The sequence below is a fragment of the Pleurodeles waltl genome, chromosome 1_2, assembly GCF_031143425.1.
Source record: "Pleurodeles waltl isolate 20211129_DDA chromosome 1_2, aPleWal1.hap1.20221129, whole genome shotgun sequence".
Classification (NCBI taxonomy): Eukaryota; Metazoa; Chordata; class Amphibia; order Caudata; family Salamandridae; genus Pleurodeles; species Pleurodeles waltl.
The window spans coordinates 731,390,985-731,418,752 of record NC_090437.1 but is presented as its reverse complement, the minus strand read 5'-3'; the positions used below and the strand labels follow the sequence as shown (position 1 = coordinate 731,418,752).

Below are 27,768 nucleotides of genomic sequence, written 5' to 3'. Positions count from 1 at the left end.
CATCTAAGGCCCAGGACTGAATTGGCACCTCAGGCAAGGGTAGGAATAACAAATGACAGAGTCCAGCAGTAGGAGCAGAGTTGCAGGCAGTCTTTGATGTCCCAGAGACTGCAGAAAGCAGGAGGCAAGCCAGCATGCCCTTGGATATACTCTGCCTCCAGACACTCTACAGGGGTTACACAACCCTTTGTGTGGGGCAAAATACATCCCTATTGAGGTGTAAGTGTCAGCTCCTCCCTCTCATCTAACCCAGGAAGGCTTATCAGCCTTGTCACCAGCCGACAGAATGCAAATGTCGCTCCCCAATTCCCTTTGTTTGTGACTGTCTAGAGGGAATGCACAAAGCCCAGCTGTCACTTATCCCAGATGTGTATTCAGAGACAGGCAGAGGCACAGAATGATTAAAGTACAGATATGCAAACTTTCTAAAACATGGGATTTTCAGATTTGCAATTAAAAATCTGACTTCACTGTAAATTGGGTTATCAAATTGTGAGTCCAGAGACACCAAGCTCCAAATTTCTATTATTTCCCAATTGGAAGTTACTTTTAAAGTTTGCTTCAAGGTAACCCCAATGTTAACATATGGGAGGGGTAGGCCTTGCACTATTGAAAAACTAATTTAATTGTTTTTCACTACCAGGTCATGTTACACTTAATAGTGCACGTCCAATGTTTTAAATACTCTGCACCCTGCCCTAGGGCTAACTGGGGCCAACCATAGGGGTGACTTATATGTATTAAAAAGGAAGGGTTGGGCATGGCAAGTGGGCATACTTGCCAGTTTGAAATGGCCGTTTAAAACTGTTCATACAGGCTATGCAGTGGTAGACCTGAGATATGTTTAAAGGGCTACTGTAGGGGTTGGTACAATCTGTGCTGCAGGCCCACCAGCAGCATTTAATTTACAGGCCCTGGGCACTTGTAGTGCACTTTACTAGGGACTTAAAGATAAATTAAGTTTGCCAATATTAACATGTTTTGAATTACCTTAATGAAATTAGTGTGAAATTGATATATATATATATATATATATATATATATATATATATATATAGATGTGTGTGTAGTGTGTGTAAATACATATATGTAATCATCACTGTATAGTTAGGACATAGTTACCATAGAAAACATTTTTTGGTTTGCTATTAATTTCAGCAGCATTTGATACCTTTTTGCAAAACTTTCCTAAAAACAGTTCATCCACCTCAGCTCCTTCTTAAAAGCTTAAGGGTGATCCTTCAAGTGATGACCAAAACAAAAAGGGGGGTCCCAAAATGCAATTTTCTCATGGAATTGCCATGGAAATTTTTGAACACTGCTAATTGATTGTACGAAATCTGGCAGAGAGCTAGATTTATACTCTGAAAGCATACTTTTTGTGATTTATTGTAAATGTTCAGTAGTTTTTGTTAAATTAAGGTTCACAAGTTATGTATATTTCACACCGCTGTACATTTGCAAAGAATCTGTAATACCTTCTCTGAGGATCCACAGTGATTTGCAGATCTGCAAACTCGAACTTTATGATGTGATTGACTCGCCATAGCCTGAAGAAAAAGTTGCACCCACCGTTTTAGGACTCAGTACTCAGTCTCTATGTGCTAGGAAATAAAAAGAAAAATGTATAAGGGGCAAGCCAAGGGTACCCTGACCCTTTAGGCCTTGAGGGGGGAACCAGGGTAAAATTCTAATTTGTGGAACTATTGCGACACCCAGCATGGCCCCATGAACATTTATGGGGGATCAGCGTATCCATGCAGTTGTGAAAAAATTAGAAGGGGTCCGCCGCTTTGGGGTGTTATTCAACCATTGGGGTTGCCCACTCATGGGGTGGTTGGAAGCAGGGCTTGTCTGCATGTCAAAGTCCATGCACTTGGTTGACCTAGTAGGGTATGGCAATAATCTATTACTTTAAATTAAAAAATACCTTAGAGTTATAGTTAACTGCAGAAACAATAACTCAAAATCTCATTGTGCACTGCTTATGACCTGAAATACTACACCTCTCACGATATGCTGCATGACATCAAGAATTAACATCACTGATGACCTCTGAAATTACATAATTGATAACAACACTGTGCATTATGATTTGTGTGAAATCTTACCTTTGATTCTTCATTGAATATAGATGGTTAATGAATTTTAAACTTTAAAGAAGTTGATGCATGAAGGGCAGCTCCTATACAGTTATTATAATTGTTATAATTATAGTTCCTGGTCTTTGTCACAAGTTATTTCCAATGTTCCGGTTTAATTAAAAAAATTGGGAAACAATACCAATAACTAGAAATTCCAATAATCTAATAATCCAAATCAATTTTGGAACTTGATAATGTTACACATTCAATGAACAATAGTGTTACAATCAGAATGTTCATTAGTGAAGTACTTTAGACTAACCATGTTAATAATATTTATCAAGTAATACTATAGCTTTGGCCCTTTCTGCTTGACCTTAAGTCTTTATTGATCACTCTTGAAATCACTAAAGCATAATTTTATGTCAGTCATTTTCAAAATTAAGAGATCCAGTGTCAAGTTTATCGAGATAATATTGCTTACAGTAGGCCCTAATTTATTTTTGGTTCATTGTTATTCTGAATCGCACTCATATAAATGAGACATGGAAGAGTGTGTTCCTTGTGCCAACTTTGAAGAAGAGAAACCCATGTGACGCATCAAACTAGGGCCTTCTTTCTATTTTGTGATATATTCAAGCTTTTTATCCAGATTGCTTTACTAAAGAAGCTTGAAACATGGTTAGGAATAATTAGAGTTCTTCCTGTTTCACAGATGAGCATTAGGCAAAAGAATGTCGACTATACACAACACAATAGTGCTAGTGTTTTTGGTCAGAAGGCCTCCTTATATGATGGTGCTCAGCCACAGCATTGTGCCTTTGGTGGCTTCTTCAACACTTTTTTCCACTTCTCTAGAGCTCTGCTTTGATCAACTATTTTATTGAAGACAATCCATATTCCAGTCTTTAGTGACATTCGGCAAACCTTTCTTGTTTAAAGAGTCTCTGTTCCTTATATGATCTAGGGCTGTATTTATGGCCTGGTTTGCATCGCTCTTGCACGACACAACCTGGTTCAAGAGTGACGCAAACCTTAAATGAGATTTAGGAAGCCACACAAGGCCACCACAATATATCATCCCTTTCCTAGTTGCTCTTTAATTGCTCTAACATAGACAAGATTACCCACCTAAAATAATACATGAAGTGCCTTTTCTGGTAAGGAAGGTGTAAGTGGAGATGGGATGGAACTGGAGAGTTCATTTCTATATTCATGAATACCTACTAAATTCAAGACAACAAATAGTATTGTAGACTTTTTCAGTAACTGCAAACAGGATAGGTAACTTCCTACTCACAGAAATCGAAGTGGAACAAAAATCAATATACTTCCTGATAATTATTTTAATATTTAGTGATATATAAATCCTCAAAGAGGGTCATGAAAACATATATTGTATAAAAAATGTTACACACCAATATAGCAGCACCCTGATTTCTCCCACTACTCTGCTTTATTTATTTTTTCATCTGAATAGCCTATACAAATCTTTCACTTTTAGAGGATTATAAATAAGATGTATTCCCTCTTTTATGACTGCCATAGAACATTGTATGCAAATGACTTAACTCAGTCAGAAAACGTGGACAGAGAAAGAGCACAGGCTCTTGAATGCTAGTATTATATAACATATAATTACTTTCGTTGTGACTATTCCAGTTTTCCAGGCTGGTCTCTAGTTGAAGAGCTCTCCTGTCATTTGTAAGAAGAACCCATGAATCTTATGATCAGACTGTATCATCATTAAATAATTCTGAAATTGATTAGAGATATCCTGGAATAAGACTAATACCAATCATATTTAAATGATATTTTAAAGCAAACACCATGCTCAGAAACTGCTCTGCATTTACATTATCATTACACTTTTACAGTATCTGTTTCTTCACTAGACATAACTTGTCAAAGCGCAATCCAAGTTCAGACTACAAGTATACATTTGCTGTTGACTTTCCTATAATTGCCTGAATAAACTGCCTAGAAATCTCACAGCTCTGTAGATCACTATGATAGTGTTTCCATATGTATGAAGTATTTTACTTTGTATAACTGTTGATCGTAACTCTAGTTTTATTGCTTGAATGAAAGGGATTGTATTTCTGTATTCTACCCTGTTAGAAATAGGGTTACTATTTGGCAGTCAGTTTACACCCTGTCCAAATAGGGACCCTAACTCTAGTTATGATAAGGGAGCCACACAGCTAAGATAGCCCCTGCTCACCCCCTTGGTAGCTTGGCACGAGCAGTCAGACTTATCTCAGAGGCAATGTGTTAAGGATTTGTACACACACAGTAGCACAGTGAAAGCACCACAAAAGTACTCCACACCAGATTCGAAAAATAGCCAATATTTATCGGAATAAAATGACCAAAGTCCAACATACACAAGCAGAGATATCACTTTTAAAAAGCTGCAAAGAGTCTTAATACAGAGGAATCAATGGCTTAACACACAGTGCCTTGGATGTGTCAAAAGCAAAGACGATGCGGGCCAATGAGGAGGTGAGGCAAAGGAAAACAAAGCAATGTGTTGGTTCGTTACTGCTCAGGGGAGCTAATGTTGGTTCCTTGCTGACAGGGGAGGTGATGCATAAAATCTCTGCTCACAGGAGAGAGGATGCCTCAGTTCCTTACTGGCAGGGGAGGTGATGCATCGGTTCTCTCCCCCCAGGAGCGGTGATGTGGCAGTTTCCGGTCACGCAGCCTTGGTTCCTTGCTATGGTGCAAGGTTGATGCAAAAATGACACCCAGGGGTGATAAGTGGGAAAATCCTGACACACTGTGACAACAGAGCCTCTGTGGAACAGGCGCTGCATCAGTCCTGCAGGCGCTGCATCAACACTTCCAGCAGCAAGGCAGGAGCTGCATCCATTCTTCTGCCACAAGCTAGGCGATGCGTCGATTTTCAGCCACCGGGATCCAATGCGTGGATTTTCTTCCGCAGGACACCCGTTTCAACCTCCGAGGGCCCAGGCACTGGTTTTCGCACCACTTGGCAAGTCAGGACTCTCAGCAGAAGAGTTCAGGCTCTGGAAGATGAAGTCTTTGATGTCCATGAGACTTCAAACAGGAGGCAAGCTCAGTTCAAGCCCTTGGAGAGCCTTGGAAACCAGGATGTAGAAAGTCTAATCCATTTAATCCCAGGGCAGAAGCAGCAGGCCACCACAACAAAACAAAAGGCTGAGTGGCAGCTCCTCCTAGAGCATCCAACTCTTCTTCTTGGTAGAATGTCCTCAGTCCAGAAGTGTTCTGAAGTTGTGGTCTCAGAGGTCTAATACTTATATTCATTTTTGCTTTGAAGTAGGCAAACTTCAAAGGAAAGTTTTTATAGTACACAAGACCCTGCCTTTCCTTTCTTGGCCCCACACATACTCCAGGGGCTGGAGACTGCTTTGTGTAAGGACAGGCACAGATCTATTCAGGTGCAAGTGTCAGCTCCTCCTCCCACTCTAGCCCAGGAAAACCCATCAGGACATGCAGGACACACCTCACCTCCCTTTGTGTGACTGTCTAGAGTGAATTCACAACCAGTCCAACTTTCATCTTGATCTAGACATGCATTCCACAGCCAGGCAGAGGCACTGAATGGTTACGCAAGAAAATGCCCACTTTCTAAAAGTGGTATTTTCAAACTTACAATCTGAAAACCAACTTCACCAAAAGATTTTTAAACTGTGAGGACAGAGACCCTAAACTCCATTTCACACCTGCACCCAATGGGAAATCATACTGAGAAGATATTTCAAGGCTATCCCCATGTTACCTATGGGAGAGATAGGCCTTGCATTAGTGAAAAACAAATTTAGCAGTATTTCACTGTCAGGACATAAAAAACTCATCAGTACATGTCCTACCTTTTAAATAAACTTCACCCTGCCTATGGAGCCACATTAGGCCTACCTTAGGGGTGGCTTACGTGTAGTAAAAGGAAACGTTTGGGCCTGACAAGTGGGTACTCTTACTTATAGGGCTACTCATGAAGGCCGCACAATCAAGGCTGCAGGTCCGCTAGTAGCATTTGATTTACTGACCCTAATCAGCTCGAGTGCACTTTACTAGGTACTTACTAGTAAATCAAATATGCCAATCATGGACAAACCAATTACCAATCCAACTGAGAGAGCAAACACTTGCACTCTAGCAGTCAGAAGTGGTAAAGGGCCCAGAGTCCTAAAGCCAGAAAAAAACGAAGTTCAGCACAGGATCAAAACAGAAGGTCAGAAGCCAAAAAGACAGGAGAAACCACACTAAGAGCTGACAGGTCTAACACATGTCCCCTCTGCTGAAAGTGGGGAGAACTACCCAACCTCAAGGGAGTTCTCATCGCTAAGGCAGAAGAACCTGGAGAGACCATCAGTATTGGTATGCACTGTGCCAGGGCACCGTTCCTCCATAAACTCCATTCCCTGTGGGGAGATGGACCACCCTAATAAGTTTAGGATTCTCACTCCTCATCTGCATTGACCATCTGAGGGGCCTTTGGTCTGTCTGAACCCAAAAGTGACTCTCAAACAAGTAGGGCCTTAATTTCTTCTTTGCCCAGCCCACATCAAAAGCCTCCCTTTAAACTGCACTCCACTTCTGTTCCCGGGGAAGTAACCTCCTACGGATGAATTCTACAGGTTGATCTAGGCCCTCTTCGTTAAGCTGTGAGAGCATGCTCTGAAGCATATGTCTGCACCACACATTCTTTGGAAAAGTCAGGAGCCTTTAGCACAGGTTCACTGCACATGGCCTCCTTCAGGGTGTCAAAAACAGTATGGCACACCTCTGCCCAGATCACCTGAGGCTGCTTCCTGGAAATCAATTCTGTCAAAGGGCAACAATGGTGCCATACCCCTTGACGAATCTCCTGTAGTAACTGGTGAGACCTAGAAAGTCTCTCACCTCTGCCTGGGTCCTGTGGGGTGCCCAAGACAGAATAGTATCAATTTTGGCTTTTAGATGTGCCACCTGGCTATTCCCTACCTGGTGTCCCAAGTACATCACAGACCCCTGCCCTATCTGGCACTTACTGGCCTTGCTAATGAGGCCTTCACTTTGCAGAGCCATCAACACTTCTTGCAGGTAGTAGAAGTGGTTTCCTAGATAGAGCTGAAGGAAGCATTGTTGTCCAGGTAGGCAGCACTGAAGTTGTTCAACCCAGCCAGGACTTAATTTACCAACCTCTGGAAGGTGTTGGGAGGGTTCTTCAACCCAAAGGGCATAACAAGGAAATGGTAATGCCCGTCGGGTGTTGATAACACTGACCTGTCTTTGGCCGCCCTCGATTAAGGCAATCTGCCAGTACCCAGACATCAGATCAAATGTGCTGAGGAACTTGGCAGCTCCAGACCGGCCAATGAGCTCATCAGCTTTGGGGGTGGGGTATGTGTCAGTCATAGTGATGGCATTGAGCCCCAGTGGTCAACACAGAACCTTAGTTCAGGTATGACACCGGGTAGAGCAGCATGCGGACTAGAACCACTGGGCTGGACAGGGGCTGTTGGAGTGCTCAATCACCCTTAGCACTAGCATCTTAGAAACTTTCTCCTTGATGCTGTTTCTCACTCTATCAGTCATCCTGTAAGACTTGTGTTTAACAGGAAGGCTGTCCCCAGTGTCAATATCATGAGTACACCATGGGGGGGTGAGTGAGAATAGAAAGGCGAACTGTCCCAGTACCTGGAGACAGTCCCTCAGGTGTTCTAGGGTCAGAGTAGGGGAGAGGTTCACACCCTCAACTGAGCCATCCTGCTCTTTGGCAGACAGGTGGTCTGAGAAGGGGTCACTCTCCTCTTCCACCCCATCACCTGTGTCCAAGAGCATGGTCAACTCTGACCTCTCAAAATGTGGCTTGAGGTGGTTCATGTGCAGGGCCCTCAAAGGGTTCCTTGGAGTCTGCATGTCCACCAGGTAGGTGACATTAATCTTGTGCTACTTCACCTCAAAAGGCCGGGGCAAATGGTCTTGAAGAGCATGGGACTCTACCAGGCCATCACCCACACCTTCTGGAGAGGCTGAAACTCAACCAGAGTGGTATTCTGGTCATACCAACATTTCATGGCCTCTTGGCTAGCCCCTATATTCTCTTGGGTGAGTTTCCAGAAGCGGGATGTCTCATTCCTGAAAACCCATCATGTAACTAAGTACATCCTGGGGTGGCTTCTTGGGAGCTTGGTCCCAACCCTCCTTCATTAAACTGAAATACCCTCTCATTGGGTACCCATACAGAAGTTCAAAAGGGCTGAAGCCAACCCCCTTCTGTGGTACCTCCCTGTAGGCAAACAGCAGGCATGGTAACAGGACGTCCCACTTCTGCCTCATGAGTTCTGAGAGACCCATTATAATGCCCTTCAGGGTATGGTTGACCCTTTCAACCAACCCATTACTTTGGGGGTGTTAAGGCATGGTGAACCTGTAGGTAACACCACACACCTTCCACATGGCCTTCATGTATAGCGACAGGAAATTAGTACTTCTGTCAGATACCACCTCCTTGTGGAACCCGACACGGGTACAGATCCTCATCAGTGCCCTGGCCACAATGGGCACAGTTACTGTCCTCAGAGAGATAGCTTCTGGGTACCTGGAGGAATGTTCCACCAAGACCAGGATAAACCTGTTGCCTATGGCTATCTTGGGATCTAGAGGCCCCACAATGTCAATGCCCACCCGCTCAAAAAAGGTGCTCATGACCGTAAATGGTTGAAGAAGAGCCTTGCACCTCTTCTCAGACTTGCTACTCACCTGATAGGTCTGAAAGGCCCTGCTGAATGCATATGAGGCCTTCTTCATTTGGGGCCAATAGGTCTTGTCCTGCCCAAAATAATCTGTCAGTGACACATCATGATCCAGACCCAGTAGGAAGGCTCTAAAACACTGAGGTACCACCAGCACACAGGCTGCGCCAGGCTCCGCAGCCTTAGACTCACTATACAGGAGATCATTCTCCCAGTAAATCAAGTGAGATCCAGAGGTGTCACCACCTGCTTGGGCCTCTGCCTGTTTCCGAAGGCCCTCAAGGGTTGCACAGAACTCCTCCCAGGTGGGGCCTCCTTTCTCCTGCCAATTAGTCAGCTCAGGCAGGGCCCCCAGTTTGGCCACTTCTTCCCCTGTTGGTTCTGGAGCACCCCCTTCAGGTGCAGCCTCCTCCCAGACCGAGGAAATATCAGGAACAGGTTTCCTGGGCAACTTGCCCATCCTCCTCCTGGCAGGCAACTGGGCTGCTGTTTTAGGCTTGAGATCTTTCTGAAAACCCTCCCTGGCGGCCATGGATCATTTGGTCATGCACACCCACGCTGCCAATCCTAACATTTCCAAGTGGGACCTGAGCTCTACCTCCTTCCAGGTGGTATTCTCCAAGTTACTCCCTAGCAGACATTCAACAGGCATGGATGGACTCACAGCTACGCTCAAGAAACCTGAGACCTCCCCCCCATTCAAAGGGAGCCCGAGCTACCACGTATTGGTGCTTAATGTTGTCTATTGCTACAACTTGGTGGACCACATTAGAGATTACTTGCTCTTGAGACACCAGATGACAGCTGACTCTTGTCATACCGGCTCCTGTGTCTCTCAGAGCCTCCACCTGCTTCCAGTTGATGGTCACCCACTGCCTGTACTTTTTAGTGTTGTCAGGCATGAGCATTATCTGGACCACCTCACCCAGGGAGACTCGGGTCAACTCAGTCACATCCCCACTACTAAACTGGGGCCAACTCCTTCCCAAGCACTACACTCGCCACCCCTAAGGGCCTACCCACTAATGGGGGCTGTGTCTGCTTCGGACACTTTGGACTTCCCCTGAAATGCCCTTCCTGGCCACAGGCAAAACACTTCAGGGGCCCATTACCTGCAGGCTTACCTGAAGTGAAGCAACTTTTCTTCTCAACAGGGAGTTGGGAATCCTAATCGTGGGAACTAGTTTGTGACCCTTTTGAGAACTCCTTACTTTTATCCTTGTCCCCCTTCTTCCTCTGGGGACCCTGCCCACCCTTGTTTGAGTTTCCCACATACAACTTATTTTGGACACTGGTGCTGAGCCAGCAGTCCGCCTCCTTGGCAAGCTTCCTGGGGTCAGTAAACTTGCTGTCAATCAAGTGCTGGTGCAGCTCTGGAAAACAACAACTAGACAAGTTCTCCCATTCAATACAATTGTACAGTCCCTGATAGTCTGTTACCTCCCTGTCCTTCACCCAACCATCCAGTGCTCTTCAGAAAGAATCAACATACTCCACCCAAGTTTGAGACCCAAGTTTAGCACTCTCCCTAAACTTGACCCTGTAACTCTCAGGGGTGAGACCATACCTCTTGGTCAGGGCGTCCTTCATGGCATTGTACCTCATCTAATCCTCTACTTCTAAGGCCAACAAGGTGTCACTCCCCTCCACTGGCCTGCCCCAGTTTCTCCCAGGGATCCTGTGCATCCTCAGTGCTACCTCATACCCCCTGAACCACTATTAAGTGTCATCACCCACAACAAAATCTTTCACCACACCTTTAGGTGTAATCACCTTCCCCTCAAACCACACTGAAGAACTGCTGCCACACTCTGTGCTGGCTTTGCCTTTCAAGTCCAGCTTCTTTAAGCTCAACTTGTGAGCCAAGATAATTTTTCTTTCCTCTATGGCCGGTTTCTTTGCCTCCATTTCCAACCGGTGCCTGTCAATCTCCAAAGAGTGCTTCCTAGCATCCCCCCTGTCCTCCAGCTCCTCTGGGGTCCGACCCTTGGAAGAAACACTGCCTCCTAGAAAGTGCCTTCCCGCTAGGCAGATCCTGTTGTAGCACAAAATCACTGTGTAGACTCTGCTTCTCCAGATCCACACTGTTCATTTCTGTATGCTCACCAGCCTCCCTTCCTGCCAACCACGTCCTGAGCACCATTACCAGCTCCTCCTTTCTGGTGAGGCCTCTAAAAAAAGGACACCTGAACTCTTTGCAGAACCTTTTGAGCTGAGGCACCATATAGATTTGCAGCCTCTCCAGCTCAAACATCAAATCTGCAATAACTGTTGGAGGCTCACCAGACTAAGACATGATTGAGGATGAAACTTAGAGGATGCACAAAAAACCTCCAGAATGCAAAAAGAAGAAGGTCAAAAAGAAAAAAAACAGTGTCTGCGATATGGAAGTAGTGTACACCAATCATTGGATGTCAACTAGAAATACAAGTCCTATCCTCACCGCTGATCACCAATGTTACAAATGGAGTCTGTAGTTGGCAGTCAGTTTGCACCCTGTCCAAGTAGCGACCCTCACTCTAGTCAGGGTATGGGAGCCACACAGCTCAGATTACCCCTGCTCACCTCCTTGGTATCTTGGCATGAGCAGTCAGGCTTATCTCAGAGGTAATGTGGAAAGTATTTGTGCACACACCACACATACAGTAACACAGTGAAAACACTACAAAATTACTCCACACCATTTTAGATATAGCCAATATTGATCTGAATAAAGCAAGACCCAAATGACAAAATCCAACATACACAAGCAAAGATATCACTTTTAAAATGTTGCTGAGAGTCTTAATCCAGAGGAAACAATGGTTGTCTCTTTTTAACACACAGTAACCTGGATGTGTCAAAAACAAAGATAATGCAGGCCACAGAGGAGATGAGGTGCCGGAAAACAGAGCAATGCTTTGGTTACTTACTGCCCAAGGGAGGTGATGCATTAGTTCGTTAGTGGCATGGGAGGCGATTCATCAGTTCTCTCCCCGCAAGAGAGGTGATGTGTCAGTGTCTGGTCGCACAGCCTTTGTTACTTGCTGCACTGTGGGGCGATGCAAAAATGGTGCCCAAGGACAATGCATGGGAAAATCCAGATGCATTGTGATGACAGAGCCACGTGGAACAGGCGCTGCATCGGTCCTGCAGGTGCTGCATCAGCCTTCCAGCCGCAAGGCAGACGCTGTGTTGATTCTTCTGCTGCAAGCCAGTTGATGCGTCAACTTTAAGATGTGGTGATCCGATGTATCAATTTTCTACCATAGGACACAATTTTCTACTTCCAAGGGCCCTGGTACTGGATTTAGGACCACTTGGCAAATCAGAACTCTCAGCAGAAGAGTCCAGGCACTGGCAGATGAGGTTTTTGATGTTCCTGAGACTTCTAACAGGAGACAAGCACAGTTCAAATCCTTAGAGAACCATGGAAAGCTGGAGGTAGAAAGTTAAGTTCAGCCCTTTCACTCCCAGCACAGAAGCAGCAGGCCAGCACAACAAACCAACAGGCAGAGTGTCAGCTCCCCTGCACCACCCAGCTCTTTGTCCTGGCAGAATTTCCTTAGCTCAGAATTGTTCTGAAGCTGTGGTCTCAGAGGCCCAATGCTTATGCTCATTTCTGCCTTTGAAGTAGGCAAACTTCAAAGGAAAGTCTTTGTAGTGCACGAGACCCTACTTTTCCTTTCCTGGCCCCAGACACACCACAGGGTGTTGGAGACTGTTTTTTGTAAGGACATTCACAGTCCTATTCAGGTTCATGTGTCATCTCCTCCCTCCGCTCTCACATAGGAAGACCCATGAGGATATGCAGGACACACCTCAGGTCCCTTTGTGTGACTGTCTAGAGTGAATTCACAACCAGCCTAACTGTCATCTTGACCCAGGTGTGCATTCCACAGCCAGGCAGAGACACAGAATGGTTAAGCAAGAAAATACCCACTTTCTAAAAGTGGCATTTTCAATCTTACAATTTAAAAAACAACTTCACCAAAAGATGTATTTTTAAATTGTGAGTACAGAGACCCCAAACTCCATCTCTCCCTTTGCTCCTAGTGGGAACTTATATTTAAAAAATATTTCAAGGCAATCCTTGTATTAACCTACGGGAGAGATAGGCCTTGCAATAGTGAAAAACAAATTTACCAGTATTTCACTATCAGTACATAAAAAACACACCAGTGCATGTCCTGCCTTTCCAGTACACTGCACCCTGCCCCTGGGGCTCCCCTGGGACTACCTTAGGGGTGACTTCCATGTAGAAAAAGGGGAGGTTTGGGTCTGGCAAGTGGGTACACTTGCCAGGTCAAATGTCTGTGCCCTTTTTTCCAGGTGGCAAGTCTCATCTTCCAAAAGCTTAGAAAGACAATCTTAACCCCTCCTTTGAATAAACTATGATTCCCTTTTTTGTTTTACACTTATATTTGACCACAACATCATTCCAAAATGTATTTTTACTCTTTCAAATAAAAACAAATGAAATATTGACTTACCAATTTACTGGGACAAAATTAGCAACTTCTAAAATATCATCAAGGTAAGTATAGCTTTACTATTATTACCCCCTCTGTGGTATTTCAGGAATCAATATTAAGATTATGATGTATCTGTAGATTGAGAGCTCAACTGCAATCCTTTTGTAATGAGAGGCACTGCTCATTTACTGCGGATGAACCTTGACTTTCTTGTTTCACTGTCTTTTTCTTATTCTATTTAGATTTCATTACTTGGGAGTTTGTCGGTAACATCCATCCTCCCATTGGAAAAGTCAGAAACGTACCATACCATTCTATCAATAATACATTTATTGATGTTATCATCAAACCTCTTAAAGTTAGTGCACTCCCATGAAACCAACATACATTTGTAGTAGTTCAGAAATAAACTACTTCACCTTTGGTCAAACTTAAGTTCTCTGTCATAGTACTTTAAAAGTGTGTAAGGCATTTCAGTGACGATGTCTCAATACACTCAGATCCTGGCACTTCACAAGTTGTTGTCTTAATACCATGGCTATGAGTTTCTTGGGTAGAACAGTATAGATGATGTTGCAAAAATCCAGACATGCCAAGGTTGAAGTTTGTGTCAGTTCCCCTCTGTAATCAGTTTGGAGTAGCGAAAGATTGTTTCAAACTATGGAAAGTTACAGATTGGTACCCTAAAATATTGCATTGACTTTAGAAAAAGTTCAGAGTTGAAGAGTATCCTCAGCTTCCTTGTTTTCAGAGGTTGATAGGCTTCCTTCAATGTAATACCTAAGAGTATGAACCACCAGTTCTCCCTACAAAGAAATATTTTTCAACTACTCTAAATGGGCTACTATCTTTACTTTTCTTACCTTTAATTCCTTTTATTGTCTCCACCTTTCATGCGCTCTTTCTTCAACTCTTCTTTTATGTTGCCTTGATTCACCTAATCTGTTCATTGCATATTTTATCTTAATGCTATAGATTTTCTTATTCTTTCTTCTATATTTTTATATTCATCGTTTCATAATCATCCAGTAGTTAAAATGAATGCAAACATTAATAGCGTCAACTTGTGTACATACGAGATACAGACACTGATTCACAAAGATAAGAATGGTACAGAAATATGTGAACTATGGAAAACCTCTGCTTCTTTACTACGTTTTGACTATTCACATGCCATGTCCCTGCACACAAATGCCTAAATAATAACTGTTACATTATATGAACACTTTTATAAGAAAGTCATGCATGAAAGTGACACTCATTTCCATAACATTACATGTGCATAATGCATGCAAGGTGTAGATTAGGCATGTATAGTTTGGGACATATCGAGGAATTTCAAATCATTTAGGGTAATGGTGTTCCTTTTACAAAGATTTGTTAACCGCAGCAGGCATTCCTTTCTAGACATATCCTGAACTATTGCCCTCATTATGACATAGGGATTATTCTTAGAATACTGCCGATGCCAACGGCACGAGAAGACCGTCAGTGCTGGCGGTCTTCTGCCCTCCATATTACGGACACTGTAGGATTTCCACCACAATAAGGGCAGAAATCCTGCAGTAGCCATGCTGGCGGACGGTGGCGCCCTGACGCTGCTACCACTAGCACAACCCCGCCAGTAGGATGCCGCAAGCCGTACTAAGGCCAGCCTGGCAGTATCCTGCTGGCGGGGCGCTACTGGTGGTGCAGCGCCCCTTTCCATTCCCTGCCGGATGACCTCCTCACCGGAGAGGGTAAGTCTGGCGTCCGACAGCGGAGGGGGTTGAGAGGGTAGGGGTGTTTTGTGTGAGTGTGTGGTGTCTGCCTGTGTGCATGCATGTGTGTGAATGTGAGTGTTGTTGTGCATGTGTGGTTGAATGTATGTGAGTGAATGCCTGCATGAAAGCAGAAGTGAGACACTACATGTCAGTGTGTATGCTTCCCGGAATGGGTGTTTGGATGTATGAGTGAATGTGTGCATAAAATGTAGGTGAATGGGTATATGTGTGCTGCGTGTGGGTGTCTGTGTGCGTGTATACGGGGAGGGGGGTGTAGGGTGAGGGGCATTGTGACTGTAAGGGTGATGTGAGTGTGTGTGGCTGTGTGCGTGCACGGCTGTGGGGAATGGGGCAGTTGTGTGGTGGGTGTGTGTCTGAGTGCGTGTATGGGGTGGGGTGTTTGTGAATAAATCAGGGGTGTGTGTTTGAATCAGGGTGAGTTTGGATGGGAGTTGGGTGAGGGGGTTAGGTTCTTGCTGGGGGTTGGGGGAGCCGCCTAACGGTGACTGGGAAGGAATTCCATCACCATAAGCCCTACTGCCATGGTTTTCGTGGCGTTGCTAATGCCGTGGCAACCATGGTGGTAGGCCGGCTCAGAATGCCCCCGGCGGTACTTTGTGGGCCTCCGGGTCAAGGAAATATATCTCAAGCCCGGCGGTTCATATCGCCAAGGCAGTATCAGTGGTAATGTGGCGGGTTGGCAGCGGCCAAGCCGCCACACTCATATTGTGGCAGTATACACCGCCAGCCGGTTGGCAGTGATACAGCCACATGAACCCCGGCGGTCAAAAGACCGCCTGGATCATAATGACCCTCATAATGCCACCAGTGGCACTCTGTGGGCCTCAAGGTCAGAGATGAATAACTCCAGACTGGCAGTTCATACCGCCATGGCGGTATGAGTGGTGATGTGGTTGGTTGGCAGCAGCCAACCCGCCACACTTATAATGTGTGCCAGACAGTTGGCGGTGATACCGCCATATTAACCCTGATGGTCCAATGACCGCCAGGGTATAATGACCCCCTGTATTGTACAGGGCACTTTTCCATTATGTTTTCACATATATAGCTGCAGAATTTGCTTAGGGGCAGGAGAGCATACAGGGCGGAGAGCAGGCAATGAGAAGTGGAGTTGCAAAGGTGCACGTGGGCTCTCAGGGCCCGAGATAAGTGGGCCCTTTGTGTAAGCTCCCGCCACATGCCCCTGGCAAGTGAACAGCAATAGAAAACAAGGTGGATTGCCCCAGGAGACGGCAGCTTTCTGATGTCTAGAAACAGCAGGGAGGAACTGGCCCATGTGTAGTGTTGGGAGCCTTCATACTACTAATTAAGGTGACACAGACACACAGTAGTAGGTTTATATAACTGGCCCTGGGCACGTGCACCCAGCGCCTTTTTATTAGCAGAGTCACCTGACTGGTGACGCATGTGATGGATGGGTGTGGGGTGAGTGTAGAAGCCAGCCCTCAGCAGAGTGGCTGGTGGAAACAGTAGAATGTGTCCAGCAGGACACTACATTCCTCCCAAACTTTATTTAAAAGCAAACCACTAAATCCAACCTATGGGAGAGAAAAGATAAACAATAAAACAATTGCTGAGTCTCTTCATGTTGTCCGCCGGACATGCTGCATGGAACAGGTACAGCTGGGCACTCTGCATCACTTCACACCTCCCCTGGACATGAATGGCAGTGTTGATGATGTCTGGATACTTCAGCCGCCTGCCCACGACATCACAGATCATTTGGGGACTGTCTGTCTTGTCCCACCTGGACTCCTGGTGTTAGAGTCTATGTACAATGTTTGATGCTGGTACATCAGGAGCAGTAAGGAGTTCACTTTAAGGATCTCTGGAAGACATTCCAGCTCCAGGGATGGCACACATCCAAAGACTGCGGATGATCTAGATGAAGAAGCGTCGTCTTTGAAAACCTTGGTGAACCTCTGCGCCCATTGGTAGAGCAGCATCAGGCTTCCATCTTGTGCAGAACTCCACTACTCCACTGGACACTCTTAGAGGCCCTTTGGTGGGCTGCTAGGGGACCTTGTGGACTGTGCTGGGCCAATCACAGGCCAAGCAAAGGCATCGCTGAGGAACTGGCAGGGTTTGTTGGTTCTGCTGAGAGGATGAACGATGGGCCAATGGTGGCCATCTTGTGCTGTGGTGTGGCTGGCTGGCATCGCCTCTTCTCCCTGACATTTCATCACACTCTTGAGGGCTCTGTCTGTCTCTCGGGCTGTTGCCCATGTTGTCAGGTTCACCGGTATGGCCCTCTGCCCACCTCTGACATTGTCTCTTTCCTTCTCCATGGGCATCCTTTCGTTGGCACCTGGCGTGCCCATCCTCCTGGCTTGCGGTGATGTCCTTCACTGCTGGGGCATATGGTGCTGTCTTCCTGTTGGTGGCAGCTGTGGCTGCAGATGGCTGGTAGGGACTGTGCTGGCCACAAGCATTCTCCTTGTGCGCCACGTGAAGCATGCAGCCTCCCTAGGCTTCTGCTGCTTGGCTGGGGCGGCTGTAGACTCTACCTTTGCTGTGCACGGTTGCACACATCGCTCTCTCTTCTGTGCAGTCACTGTCCATGGGCGCTGCTTCCCTTCACCTGTGGGCACGGCAAGTATCTTGGTGCTGGAGGTCAGATTGTTTTAGCCAATGCTTTGTGTATTTTTAAAGACACAAAACGAGTGCAGTGCCTCTGTTTGGCCCTAGATAGCACCGTGATGCTGTTCTTTACATGCCTTCCTTTGCTGGTCAATATGAACTAACTGGACACTAAAATCACCAACAACTGGAGGCTGAAAGGTCCCTGTGATGTTGCATGGATCGACTATGACCCCACTAGTTAGCAGGGCCCCTCTCGATAGCAGACTCATCACGATATCTTGGAACATACATAGTGTGAGCACCAGAAATGTGAGTTTGCTGTGAGCAGTACTTGTAGAATATATCAATCTTGTCTTGCTGACCTCACATGCTGACTTACTACAAATGCCTATTTTACAGTGAAAACTGGAGATAGCCCCTTCCTATAAAGAGCTGGTATTTTCAATACATGCGACAAGCAGATGATTTTTTTATTTTCCCACCGTGTGAACCTGTTTCTGTCGCTTTGTTCTGCACGTATGGGTGGGAAAGTCATCCTTACATGGTTGAGAATGCCACAAAAATGCTGACCAAATTTGCAGTGCATTTTTCTTGCTACTGTTCTAGCACACCCACTCCTGTAAACTCAGGCGGAATTTATAAGTGTGTAACAAATGCCTTTGTTGAACAAAATACATACGTGTGATTATAATCTCTGTGATTTGGGAATCACATGTGATGCAAATTATTTTACATTACTTATGTTTTTAGCTGACAGGTAAAATCATTGACTGAGTCATCATATGATTAAAATAAAACATATGGAATGTATAGATTTTACTCATTAAAGCAACATTGCCGACTTTGTTTCTGCTTGTTCTCTGCCCAGTTACATGATATACCATCTCAAACTCAGATATTTCTACTGTCTGTGAAAAACCCTTGATCAGTATATGTTTCTGTGCAAGAATCATTGACTCAAAAATGGCACTTAGTAACTTAAAAACTGACCACTTGCATTTTATACTTATTTCTTATCGTTATTCCGTCAGACAAAAGATACTATTTTTGTTATGTTACATATTTTTACATAATTAAAAAAGAAATTCAGAGTATCAGTACTTCTCCTTTTCTTAACGTACAAAATAGGATTTGATGTCTGAGCATGTCATTATTTAATCAAGAAAGTAATGATGTATTCTACGTTTGTGAAAATAGAAATATAGGTATTGTTCGGAAGATAGAAAATATAATCAACAATAATAATCTGTACAGGATTAGACATCTGAATGAATAAAGTATTGGAAGATATTACTGCTTTTTTTGGCTAAGGTGGTGATTCTGAGTGCCTCATTTGGGAGGTGTGCTCTTCATCGCACTGGGTCAGAGGTAGAATGTTAACGAATGCGATAAAAAAAAATCATAATTTTATTCTTGAAAAATGGGACATAGTTTGCAGCTTTAAATTAACATATTTCCAAGATTGACGGGCCGAAATGTATCTGGGAAAATCCATACTTAAACTCCGACCTCTGCAAACATATTTGCGCATAGCACTTGTAATTAAGCACTAATAGTGATCATATTTTCCAGCAATACACATATATTCGTATACACTCTGTCCATGCATACTACTTTTATATTGAATATGTGAACCAAAGAGATTTACCTTGATGGGTTACAATAAAAAGATGCTCATCGTGGATTTTGTTTCCTTTCTTTTCACTCTGCAACTCTTGAGCATTCAGGACCTTGTCAAGCTTAGAAGAAATGATAGAAAATGTTTGAACTGTAACACATCGGAGAATATAACCCAAAAAAATGTTCAGTGGTAGGATTAATCTGACACACTAGCTTTTCATTACGTGATGGGTTTCATTTAGATTACGTTAGTTCTATCAATACCTAATGTGGTTGGCAGCCTTCAAGATGCCAAGCTAGTGTAATTGTTGATTTTTTTCCAGAAAATGTTTCAGTGAGCAAATATACAGAATAAACAATAAGGCGTAATATGAGGCTTAACTGGCATGGAGTTGTAACTTTAAGGTGCAATACATTTTTAAGTATTTACCTATACCTTTATGAATGACATCGGATAGGGTAAAACATCTAACATGATGATTATCAATAATGAAGAAGAAGGTGGTTAACAAGAAAGGTGAAAAACAATAACCATAAATGTACAGAAGATATTATAGACTAAACAAACGTGACTTATTGTGTATATTTCACTTCACTATGTAGAGCATTGACCACATGAAACCCTTGACAAAAGGCTCCCGTATTATCTGTAACCTCTGATGTCAGGGACTTGAAACTGGTGTGTAAAAAGGCGCTTTCTAGTTTCCGCAAATCCTCTTGCAGAGTGCAGAAGGTGTTCTTTGCGCCGGCCATTGATGCTGCTGCTAATAAACCTCGTGCACTCTTTGGTAGTGTGAACTCTTTTCTATCCCCGAGTGCTACAAAAATTTCTCTTATGCCCTTTGCTCACCTTTGCGAGGAGCTTGCGGATTTTCTTTCTATAAAATAAAAGTAATCTGTAGTCAGTTCCCCAGTCACCTTGCGTCACAAGCAATGACGGAGGGGGTTCCTGCTGCTGGCCCTGTGTTGGCAGAGTTTGAGCCTATTATGCTGGAGAATCAATTTTTGCTGTTGGCTAAATGCAAGTCCTGTTTACCCTGTGCCTCCTGCCCTCCTGATATCTTGAAGTCAGTTTTGCTGTCTGTCAACCCCATTCTGAACAAACTGCTGAACGCTTGACTGGAGTCTGCAGTTACTACAAGGGGGAAGAAACAGACCCTACTATGGGAAACATTTATCTAGTTGCAAATGGCCTATTGGGTCCATTGGGCTGTTTGTGACCGGAAAAATGCTTTTTCCAATGTACAAAAGGCAAAATGCGATTCAGTAACCTGCTATGGACTTGCATTTTGCTTTTATAATTCAGTATTTGAAAGGGGCATGTTTAGGGTGCCCATGTCAAATAGTGAATCGGTATGGTATATATTACTGTTTTGTGATGAAATTTCAATTGCAAAACAGTAATATTTTACCACTAGTTTCAAACTGGGGGTAACCCATTCACAAAGGGGAAAGGGTCCTCAAGAGACCTGCTTCCCCTTTAAGAATGTAAAAATGAATACTTCTGGGCAAGGTACAGCACAGAGATGTCTCCCAATTTATCAAGTCTAACTTTGATCAAGGTGCTTCAGCTATTGTTGTACTAATGGATTTGTCAGCATTTGACATGGTCTCACATTCTATCTTGTTGAATAGTCTAGAGAAGATTGGAATAAAAGAGAAAGCCCTAAAAGAGAAAGCCCTGTCCAGGCTTAAATCATACCTTGAAGATAGATCTCATTATAGTTTTCTTGCTCTGTTTACTTCAAATTCCAAACTTTTTAGATAAGACTTCCCCAGGACTCAGATTTGAGCCTCATTGTTTAAAAGGTTTATTTGGAGCCCTTTGCTAATTTGGTCGAATTGTGGGGCCTGAAGGTGAACTTTTATGCTGATGACACTCAGCTCCTTTGCCCTTCCAGAATTAGACATTTGACACCTTTAATTCCTTCAAATCCTACTTTAAAGCAGTTGGCAATTGGATGGGTGAGAGTTGCCTCAAACTGAATTCCGATAAAATTATTATTATTATTATTTATTTTTTGGCCAGACTCTCTGTTTGTGGCCGTCAGAGCTGGGGGTACCTCCTAATCCCTCCTCCTGAGTGAGAAACCTGGGCAATACATTTGACTCCACCCTGTTTCATGTACCCCAGTTCACAGTGGTCTCAGTCAGGCTGCTTTGCTACTGTAAAGTCCTTGAGGAGGATTTTGCATTAGGTTCCAGTGACATTCTGGAGGACCATTGTTCATGCCTTAGTTACCTCTAAATTGGACTATGCAAACAGCCTATATCTGGGCTTAGCAGCTTACCTAGTGCAATGATTGCCAGTCATCCAAAATGCTGATTCACATCTTATTCTTAAGGTTCCTGCATGTCATTCTGTGTTTCTACTCATCTTCGCCAGCTACACTGGTTACCAGTCACTAGTCACATCAAATTCAAAGCACTGATCTTCACCTACAGAGCTTTGGAGCAGACAGACAGCAGTATTTGAGATGTGGAATTAAATCCAACTGCTGGGGCAAATCCCTGAGACATAATTCATTGAAGCTCCTGCACATCTCTAGAGTTTGTAGGGTTAAGTGGAGTGGGAGATCTTTTGCTTCTTTTAAAGCAAAACTCTGGAACTTCCTTCTGGTTGCACTCTATTTTGTACCATCGGAGATGATCTTCAGGGAAGGTCTGAAGACTCATTTGTTTAATATTTAGGCTGGTGACCTAGGATGTTAGCCTGTTTTGGAATGGTCCTGCTACTAGCACTGGGACGCTCCCTTGGGAGGAACTGCATGTTTTACAAATGCTTATTGTATAGCATTGTACTGTATTGTATTTTATTGTATTGTATTGTATGTCGATATGTTCCCACTTCTCTCTTGTTTGTGGAAACATTGGTCAAGTGTGCTCCCTGTCCTATGTTTTGTTATGATACTGGATTGTCTGCTTGGCACAATGAGAAAGTTCACATATACCTTTTCCAATGTAAAATGCTGCTGCAATACCTTGACAGTTCATATCCAAAGTACGGTATGTATATGAAAGCATGTATGATAAATCAGTCACAATATTGAAGACCGTTTATTTAAAAGCACTGAACTTTGAATGTTAGTAAGGAATCACCTACATTGTAACAGCAGTGGTAAGCTATGTATTTGTGATTTTTTGATGTTTATATCAACACAAAAATATGAAAAATACTAAACTCATTTTAAACCTCATTTTAGGCCATTGTTTTTTGTAAAGTGATATCATAACTATTGCCGTTGATTAATTTAAACATTTTTATTCATAATTAAAACAATATTGGATGAGATATGTAAACATTTAAAAGAACAACAAATACCTTAGCATTATCAGCATATTTTAAATGGCTCACGAGCAATTAACCCTATTATAATTATTAAATCATAATTTATTTTCTATAATAGCAGTAGCGAAAGAAAGATAAAAACAAATACTACTGAGATGTGCCAATCCACCACATTTTCACACGTGCTAAGAGAATCAACTGTCTGCATAATACATAGAGATGAAACTGCATTCATAAATTAATTTAGTATAATAATGTAAATATGGAGTTGACTTCGAAATGCAAATATCTAAGCTGATTTGTGTCAGTATAACAGTATTTTTAAACTTTTACTTTTCCCTTAAGTCATTAAGGGCCAGATGTACTATTGTTATGACTATAAAAAGCAGTCACAATTTGCAATCAGTCTTTTTGGGACAAAAAACGTATCTTCAGTGAGGACCCATTCCCTTTTGGGATTCATTTACCACCTCAAATTGGGACACACTAACTTTTCAAACTTCCGTTCTGGTCACAAACCATCGATATATATGGTAACAAATTGCAAATCAGTAAACTGTTTAGAGACCCATTTAAGAGTTGATAAAAGTTTACTTACTCCAAATGTGGGTTTTATGCATACGAAATACCAGGATTGCAGTCACAAATACTCCAATTTTATATACTTTAGTGTTTGCAAATGTACAATGGGATAGTGCATCTGGCCCCTAGTTATTTTTTTTTTAGCAGTTTTACATAGTAGTGCTAAATCAAGCGGTAGTGTCACACTTTGAATGACAAGAAGAAGAATACACAGAAATTAATTAGATAGTGTAACCTTCAGGAAATTAAATGGTTAATTCAGGTCCAAGAACACAGTGGATTATCGATTGAAGTAAATGTTTGTGTTAGGTTTGGGGAAAGAGATATGATTTCCAGGAATGCAAGTTGTAAAGGAGAGAGTTAGTTTAAGTATATTTTGAAAAAAAAAACACTTTTAATTGCTTTCCACATGGAAGAAGTGTGGGTGGGTAGGTTTTCTCAGCTGTGTGTGTTGTGAGCACAAAATGTTGATTGTTGCTCCAGGGAAGAACTGCCTCATAGTTTGAAAGGTCCTGAATTTATGAGGACTGAGGTCTTACTCATCAGTCCTCTTGACACATTCTATGGTAAGTAAATTGGTCATATATGGAGGTTTCATGCAGGTGGATGCTTTGTAAGTAGGGACACTGATTTCAAAGTGCCAGTCATTGAGGTTTTCATTCAGTGAATATTATTTTAACTTATTGTTGAAGATGGCCCTTCTTAGGGGAGTTCCCTGAATCTTATTTGCTTTTTCCTCTTGGTCTTTTTCTGACTCTCTTTGCAAAGCCTTAGGACTCTGGTCACTTACTCATTGCACTGCAGTAGGAAGTGCATGTGCCCAGCCTACACATGCTAGGAGGGGCTGCTTACATGATTGGTTCAGGTGCTGTACCCTGCAGGGCCCTGTAAAAAAGTTGCACCCCACATCTGGGGCAGGTACTGCCCTGGCTACTATTGGGACGTTGCACTGAGTGTGTCACCCACTATGATAGCCTGTGAATAATGTAGCGGGCCTGTCAATGCAGTCAGTTTGCACTCTGTCCAAGCAGGGATGCTCACTCTAGACAGGGTAAGGGAGTTACATTCCTAAGACAACCCCTCTTCACCCCCTGGTAGCTTGGCACAAGCAGTCAGGCTTATCTCAAGGAAATGTGTAAAGTATTTGTATCAACACACAGTAATACAGTGAAAACACTACAAAATCGACACCACACCAGTTTAGAAAAAAGGTGATATTTATCTAAATCAAACAAGACCAAAACAATGCAAACGTTGTTGTTACACAAAGTACCTGGATTGCATCAAAAATAAAGACGCATGGGCGAGCGTGCAAGGGAAAAGTCAGCAATGCTTCGATTCCTTACTCACAAGTGAGGCCGTGCATCGTTTCGTCTCCAGTCAGGTAGGTGGTGTGTCGTTTTTCTCCCTCGCAGAAGAGCGATTCATTGATTTCCAGAAAGGGCACCTTGGATCTGCGCAGGTACACTATTATTTTGACGCCCAGAGACAATGTGTGTGAAGTCTGGACGCACGGTGTTGGAAAACCACACTGCGTGGGGTTTGCGTTGTTATCAGCAACTGCAAGCAGGTGCTGCATCATTTCTCCAGCCACAAAGCATCAATCTCCCAGCCGTGATGCAGGTGGAGCATCAATTTTAGCCATGAGGTGGGTGGTCCATCGTTTATCAGTCGTGTTGCAGGTGGTGTGTCGCAAATGTTCCCGCACAGTGTTAAGTGCGTTGATTTCAGCCTTGCCAACTTCACCTTTCACGGGCCCAGGGACCGAATGGGGCACCACTTGGCAGGCCAGGAGTCTCGGCTGAGAGTCCAGGTGCTGGCAGAGGAAGTTTTTGATGGTCCTGAGACTTCAGAACAGGAGGCAAGCTCAGTTCAAGCCCTTGGAGAGTCTTCTCAGCCAGAAATGCACAACAAAGTCCAATCTTTGCCCCCTTTCACAGGCAGAAGCAGCAACTGCAGGATAGCCTAACAAAGCACAGTCATAGGAAGGGGCAGCACTTCTCCTCAGCTCTTCAGCTGTTCTCTTTGACCGAGGTTCCTCTTGAATCCAGAAGTGAACTTGAAGAAATCTAAAGTCTGGGATTTTTGGTCCATTACGTATACCCCTTTCTGCCTTTGAAGTAGGCAAACCTCAAACGAAAGTCTCTGTTGTTCAAAATATCCTGCCTTGCCCAAGCCAGGCCCCAGACACACAGCAGGGGGTTGGAGATTGCTTTGTGTGAGGGGAGACACAGCCCATTCAGGTGTAAGTCACCACTCCTCCCTCTACTCTAACACAGATGGCTCATCAGGATATGCAGGCTACCCCAGCTCCCTTTGTGTCACTGTCTAAAGGAGATTCATAAACAGCCCAACTGTCGGTCTAACCCAGACAGGGAATCTGGAAACAGGCAGAGTCACAGAACGGTTAAAGGAAGAAAATGTCTACTTTCTAAAAGTGCCATTTTCAAACTAATAATCTAAAAAACAACTTCACTAACAGATGTATTTTTAAATTGTGAGTTCAGATATCCCAAACTCCATACTTCTATCTGCTCTCAAAGGGAATCTCCACTTTAAAGACATTTAAAGGCAGCCCCCATTTTAACCTATAAGATAGAGATAAGCCTTGCAACAGTAAAAAACAAATGTGGCAGTATTTCACTGTTAGGACATGTAAAACTCATCAGTACATGTCCCACCTTTAACATACACTGCACCCTACCCAAGGGGTTACATAGGGCCTACCTTAGGGGTGCCTTACATGTATGAAAAGGGAAGAGTTGGGCCTGGCAAGTGGGTGCACTTGCCAGGTCAAATTGGCAGTTTAAAACTGCACACATGGACACTGCAATGGCAGATCTGAGCCATGTTTACAGGGCTACTCATGTGGGTGGCACAACCAGTGCTGCAGACCCATTAGTAGTATTTGATTTACAGGCCATGGGCATCTGTAGTGCACTTTACCAGGGACTTAATAGTAAATCAAATATGCCAATCATGGAAAAGCCAATTACACATGCAATTTCACATAGGGGGCACTTGCACTTTAGCACTGGTCAGCAGTGGTAAAGTGCCAAGAGTAACAAAAACAAGAAAAACAGAGCCCGGCACACAGCACCAACCTGGGAAGCAGAGACAAAAAGTTAGGGGAGACCACGTCAAGGATGCCAGGTCTAACAGGGTACATCGTAGAATTGTGTGACAATGAATTTGTGGAAATTGCTAGGGTGGGTCTTGTGTTGACAGCATGTTGGCACCGCAGGGAGGTGCTTGGAGAGAAAGTATTATTATACTGCTAATGTAGTTTTCACAAAAATGTGATTGATGACCAGATTTACATGATGTTCATACTGTAGTAATTAATATGTGTGTTGAATGCAAACTTTATTTACATACACTTTGTGTGAAGTCTCTTTTGTGATGTTCAGTGTTTTTATTGTATGGTAGTGCTGTGCCAATGCTTCACACGTTGCCCTGGTGATAAGCCTGACTTTTCTGTGCCAAGGTACATAAGGGTGAGCACAGGTTATACAGTGAATGTAATCACCCACCCCCTGATGGGAGTAGTAGGTTCTACCTGACTAGGGCCTCGCCTCAGCCAACCAGAACGTGCCACCTCCAACACTTATCTTATGTTATCTCGTGCTATGGTATGTTATGTGAATTTGTAAAGCGCACTATCACCAGAGACGGTATTCTGGCATTGAGCAGGTGTATGAACTTAACCCTGCACATCAGTGATTAATCTATTGAAAAGTCTTCAGCTTTTTGCAGAATTCAAGAAATTCTAAGGAGGCTTTGGTGTGGAGTGGAAGGTGTTTCCACGCTTTGGAGTGATGTAAGAAAATGCCTGGCTTCCTGATGTGGTTCTGTGCATTCATGGGATGTGGTTAAGTAAGAGTCCCGTGGAGCGGAAGTGTTTAGGTGTGTAATGAATTGGGTCACTTATTGAAGGGGTGAAACATCTCTCAAGCAGCAATCGTAAGTCTTCTCAAGGGGAAGTCACAAGCAAACACTAAATTAACCTATGCTCAACCCTCAGGTAGCTTGGCACAGAACAATCAGGCTTGACTCAGAGGCAATGTGTAAATTATTTATACAACACTTCAAACAGTAACACAGTGATAATACACCACAGAAAGATCTCACAACAGATGTAGAAACATAGAGCTATTTAAAAAAAGACCAAACAACAAAAATCTAATCAGTAAAACCAGACATAGGCAGGTTTAAACCTTTTAGTAAAAACAGTGCCAGCAAACACAAAGTGCCAACTGTAGACATCTGATCATGCCAGAATGGGACAATGTTACAAGTTCAGGCTGCCTGTGATGGAGCACAGTCTGGCTACAGGGGCCCAGTTAGGACTACTGAACAAACTGCCTTAAATCCTGATTTGTAGAGCATAGCAAGGATCTGCATTGAAGATGTGTCAAGCAGACAAATCGATGTGTCAGTTCTAAGATGCATTAAGGATGCAGTGCAAGGTCATGTGTCATTGTCAAGGATCCCACTTAGGAGGACTTGTGATGTGAAGTTCAGTGTAAAGGATACATTGCACAATGCAGAGAAGACCCTTCTAATAAGGTGACAGGCTGTGATGTGGGTCTTTGTGGCAGCACTGATCCGCTCAGCAGCTGAAATGAGTGAATTCTGCTTGGAGTT

At 43.6% G+C, this 27,768-nt stretch overlaps 1 protein-coding gene across 1 annotated transcript in view; it reads right to left on the bottom strand.

Moving 5' to 3' along the window:
* The window catches only part of TDO2 (tryptophan 2,3-dioxygenase), a 169,119-nt gene that overhangs the window by 129,426 nt on the left and 11,925 nt on the right, over positions 1–27,768 (bottom strand). The window contains exon 3 of the mRNA XM_069243128.1: positions 19,279–19,369. Coding sequence (XP_069099229.1) covers positions 19,279–19,369 — 91 coding nt within the window. The remainder of the gene's footprint in view (positions 1–19,278; positions 19,370–27,768) is intronic.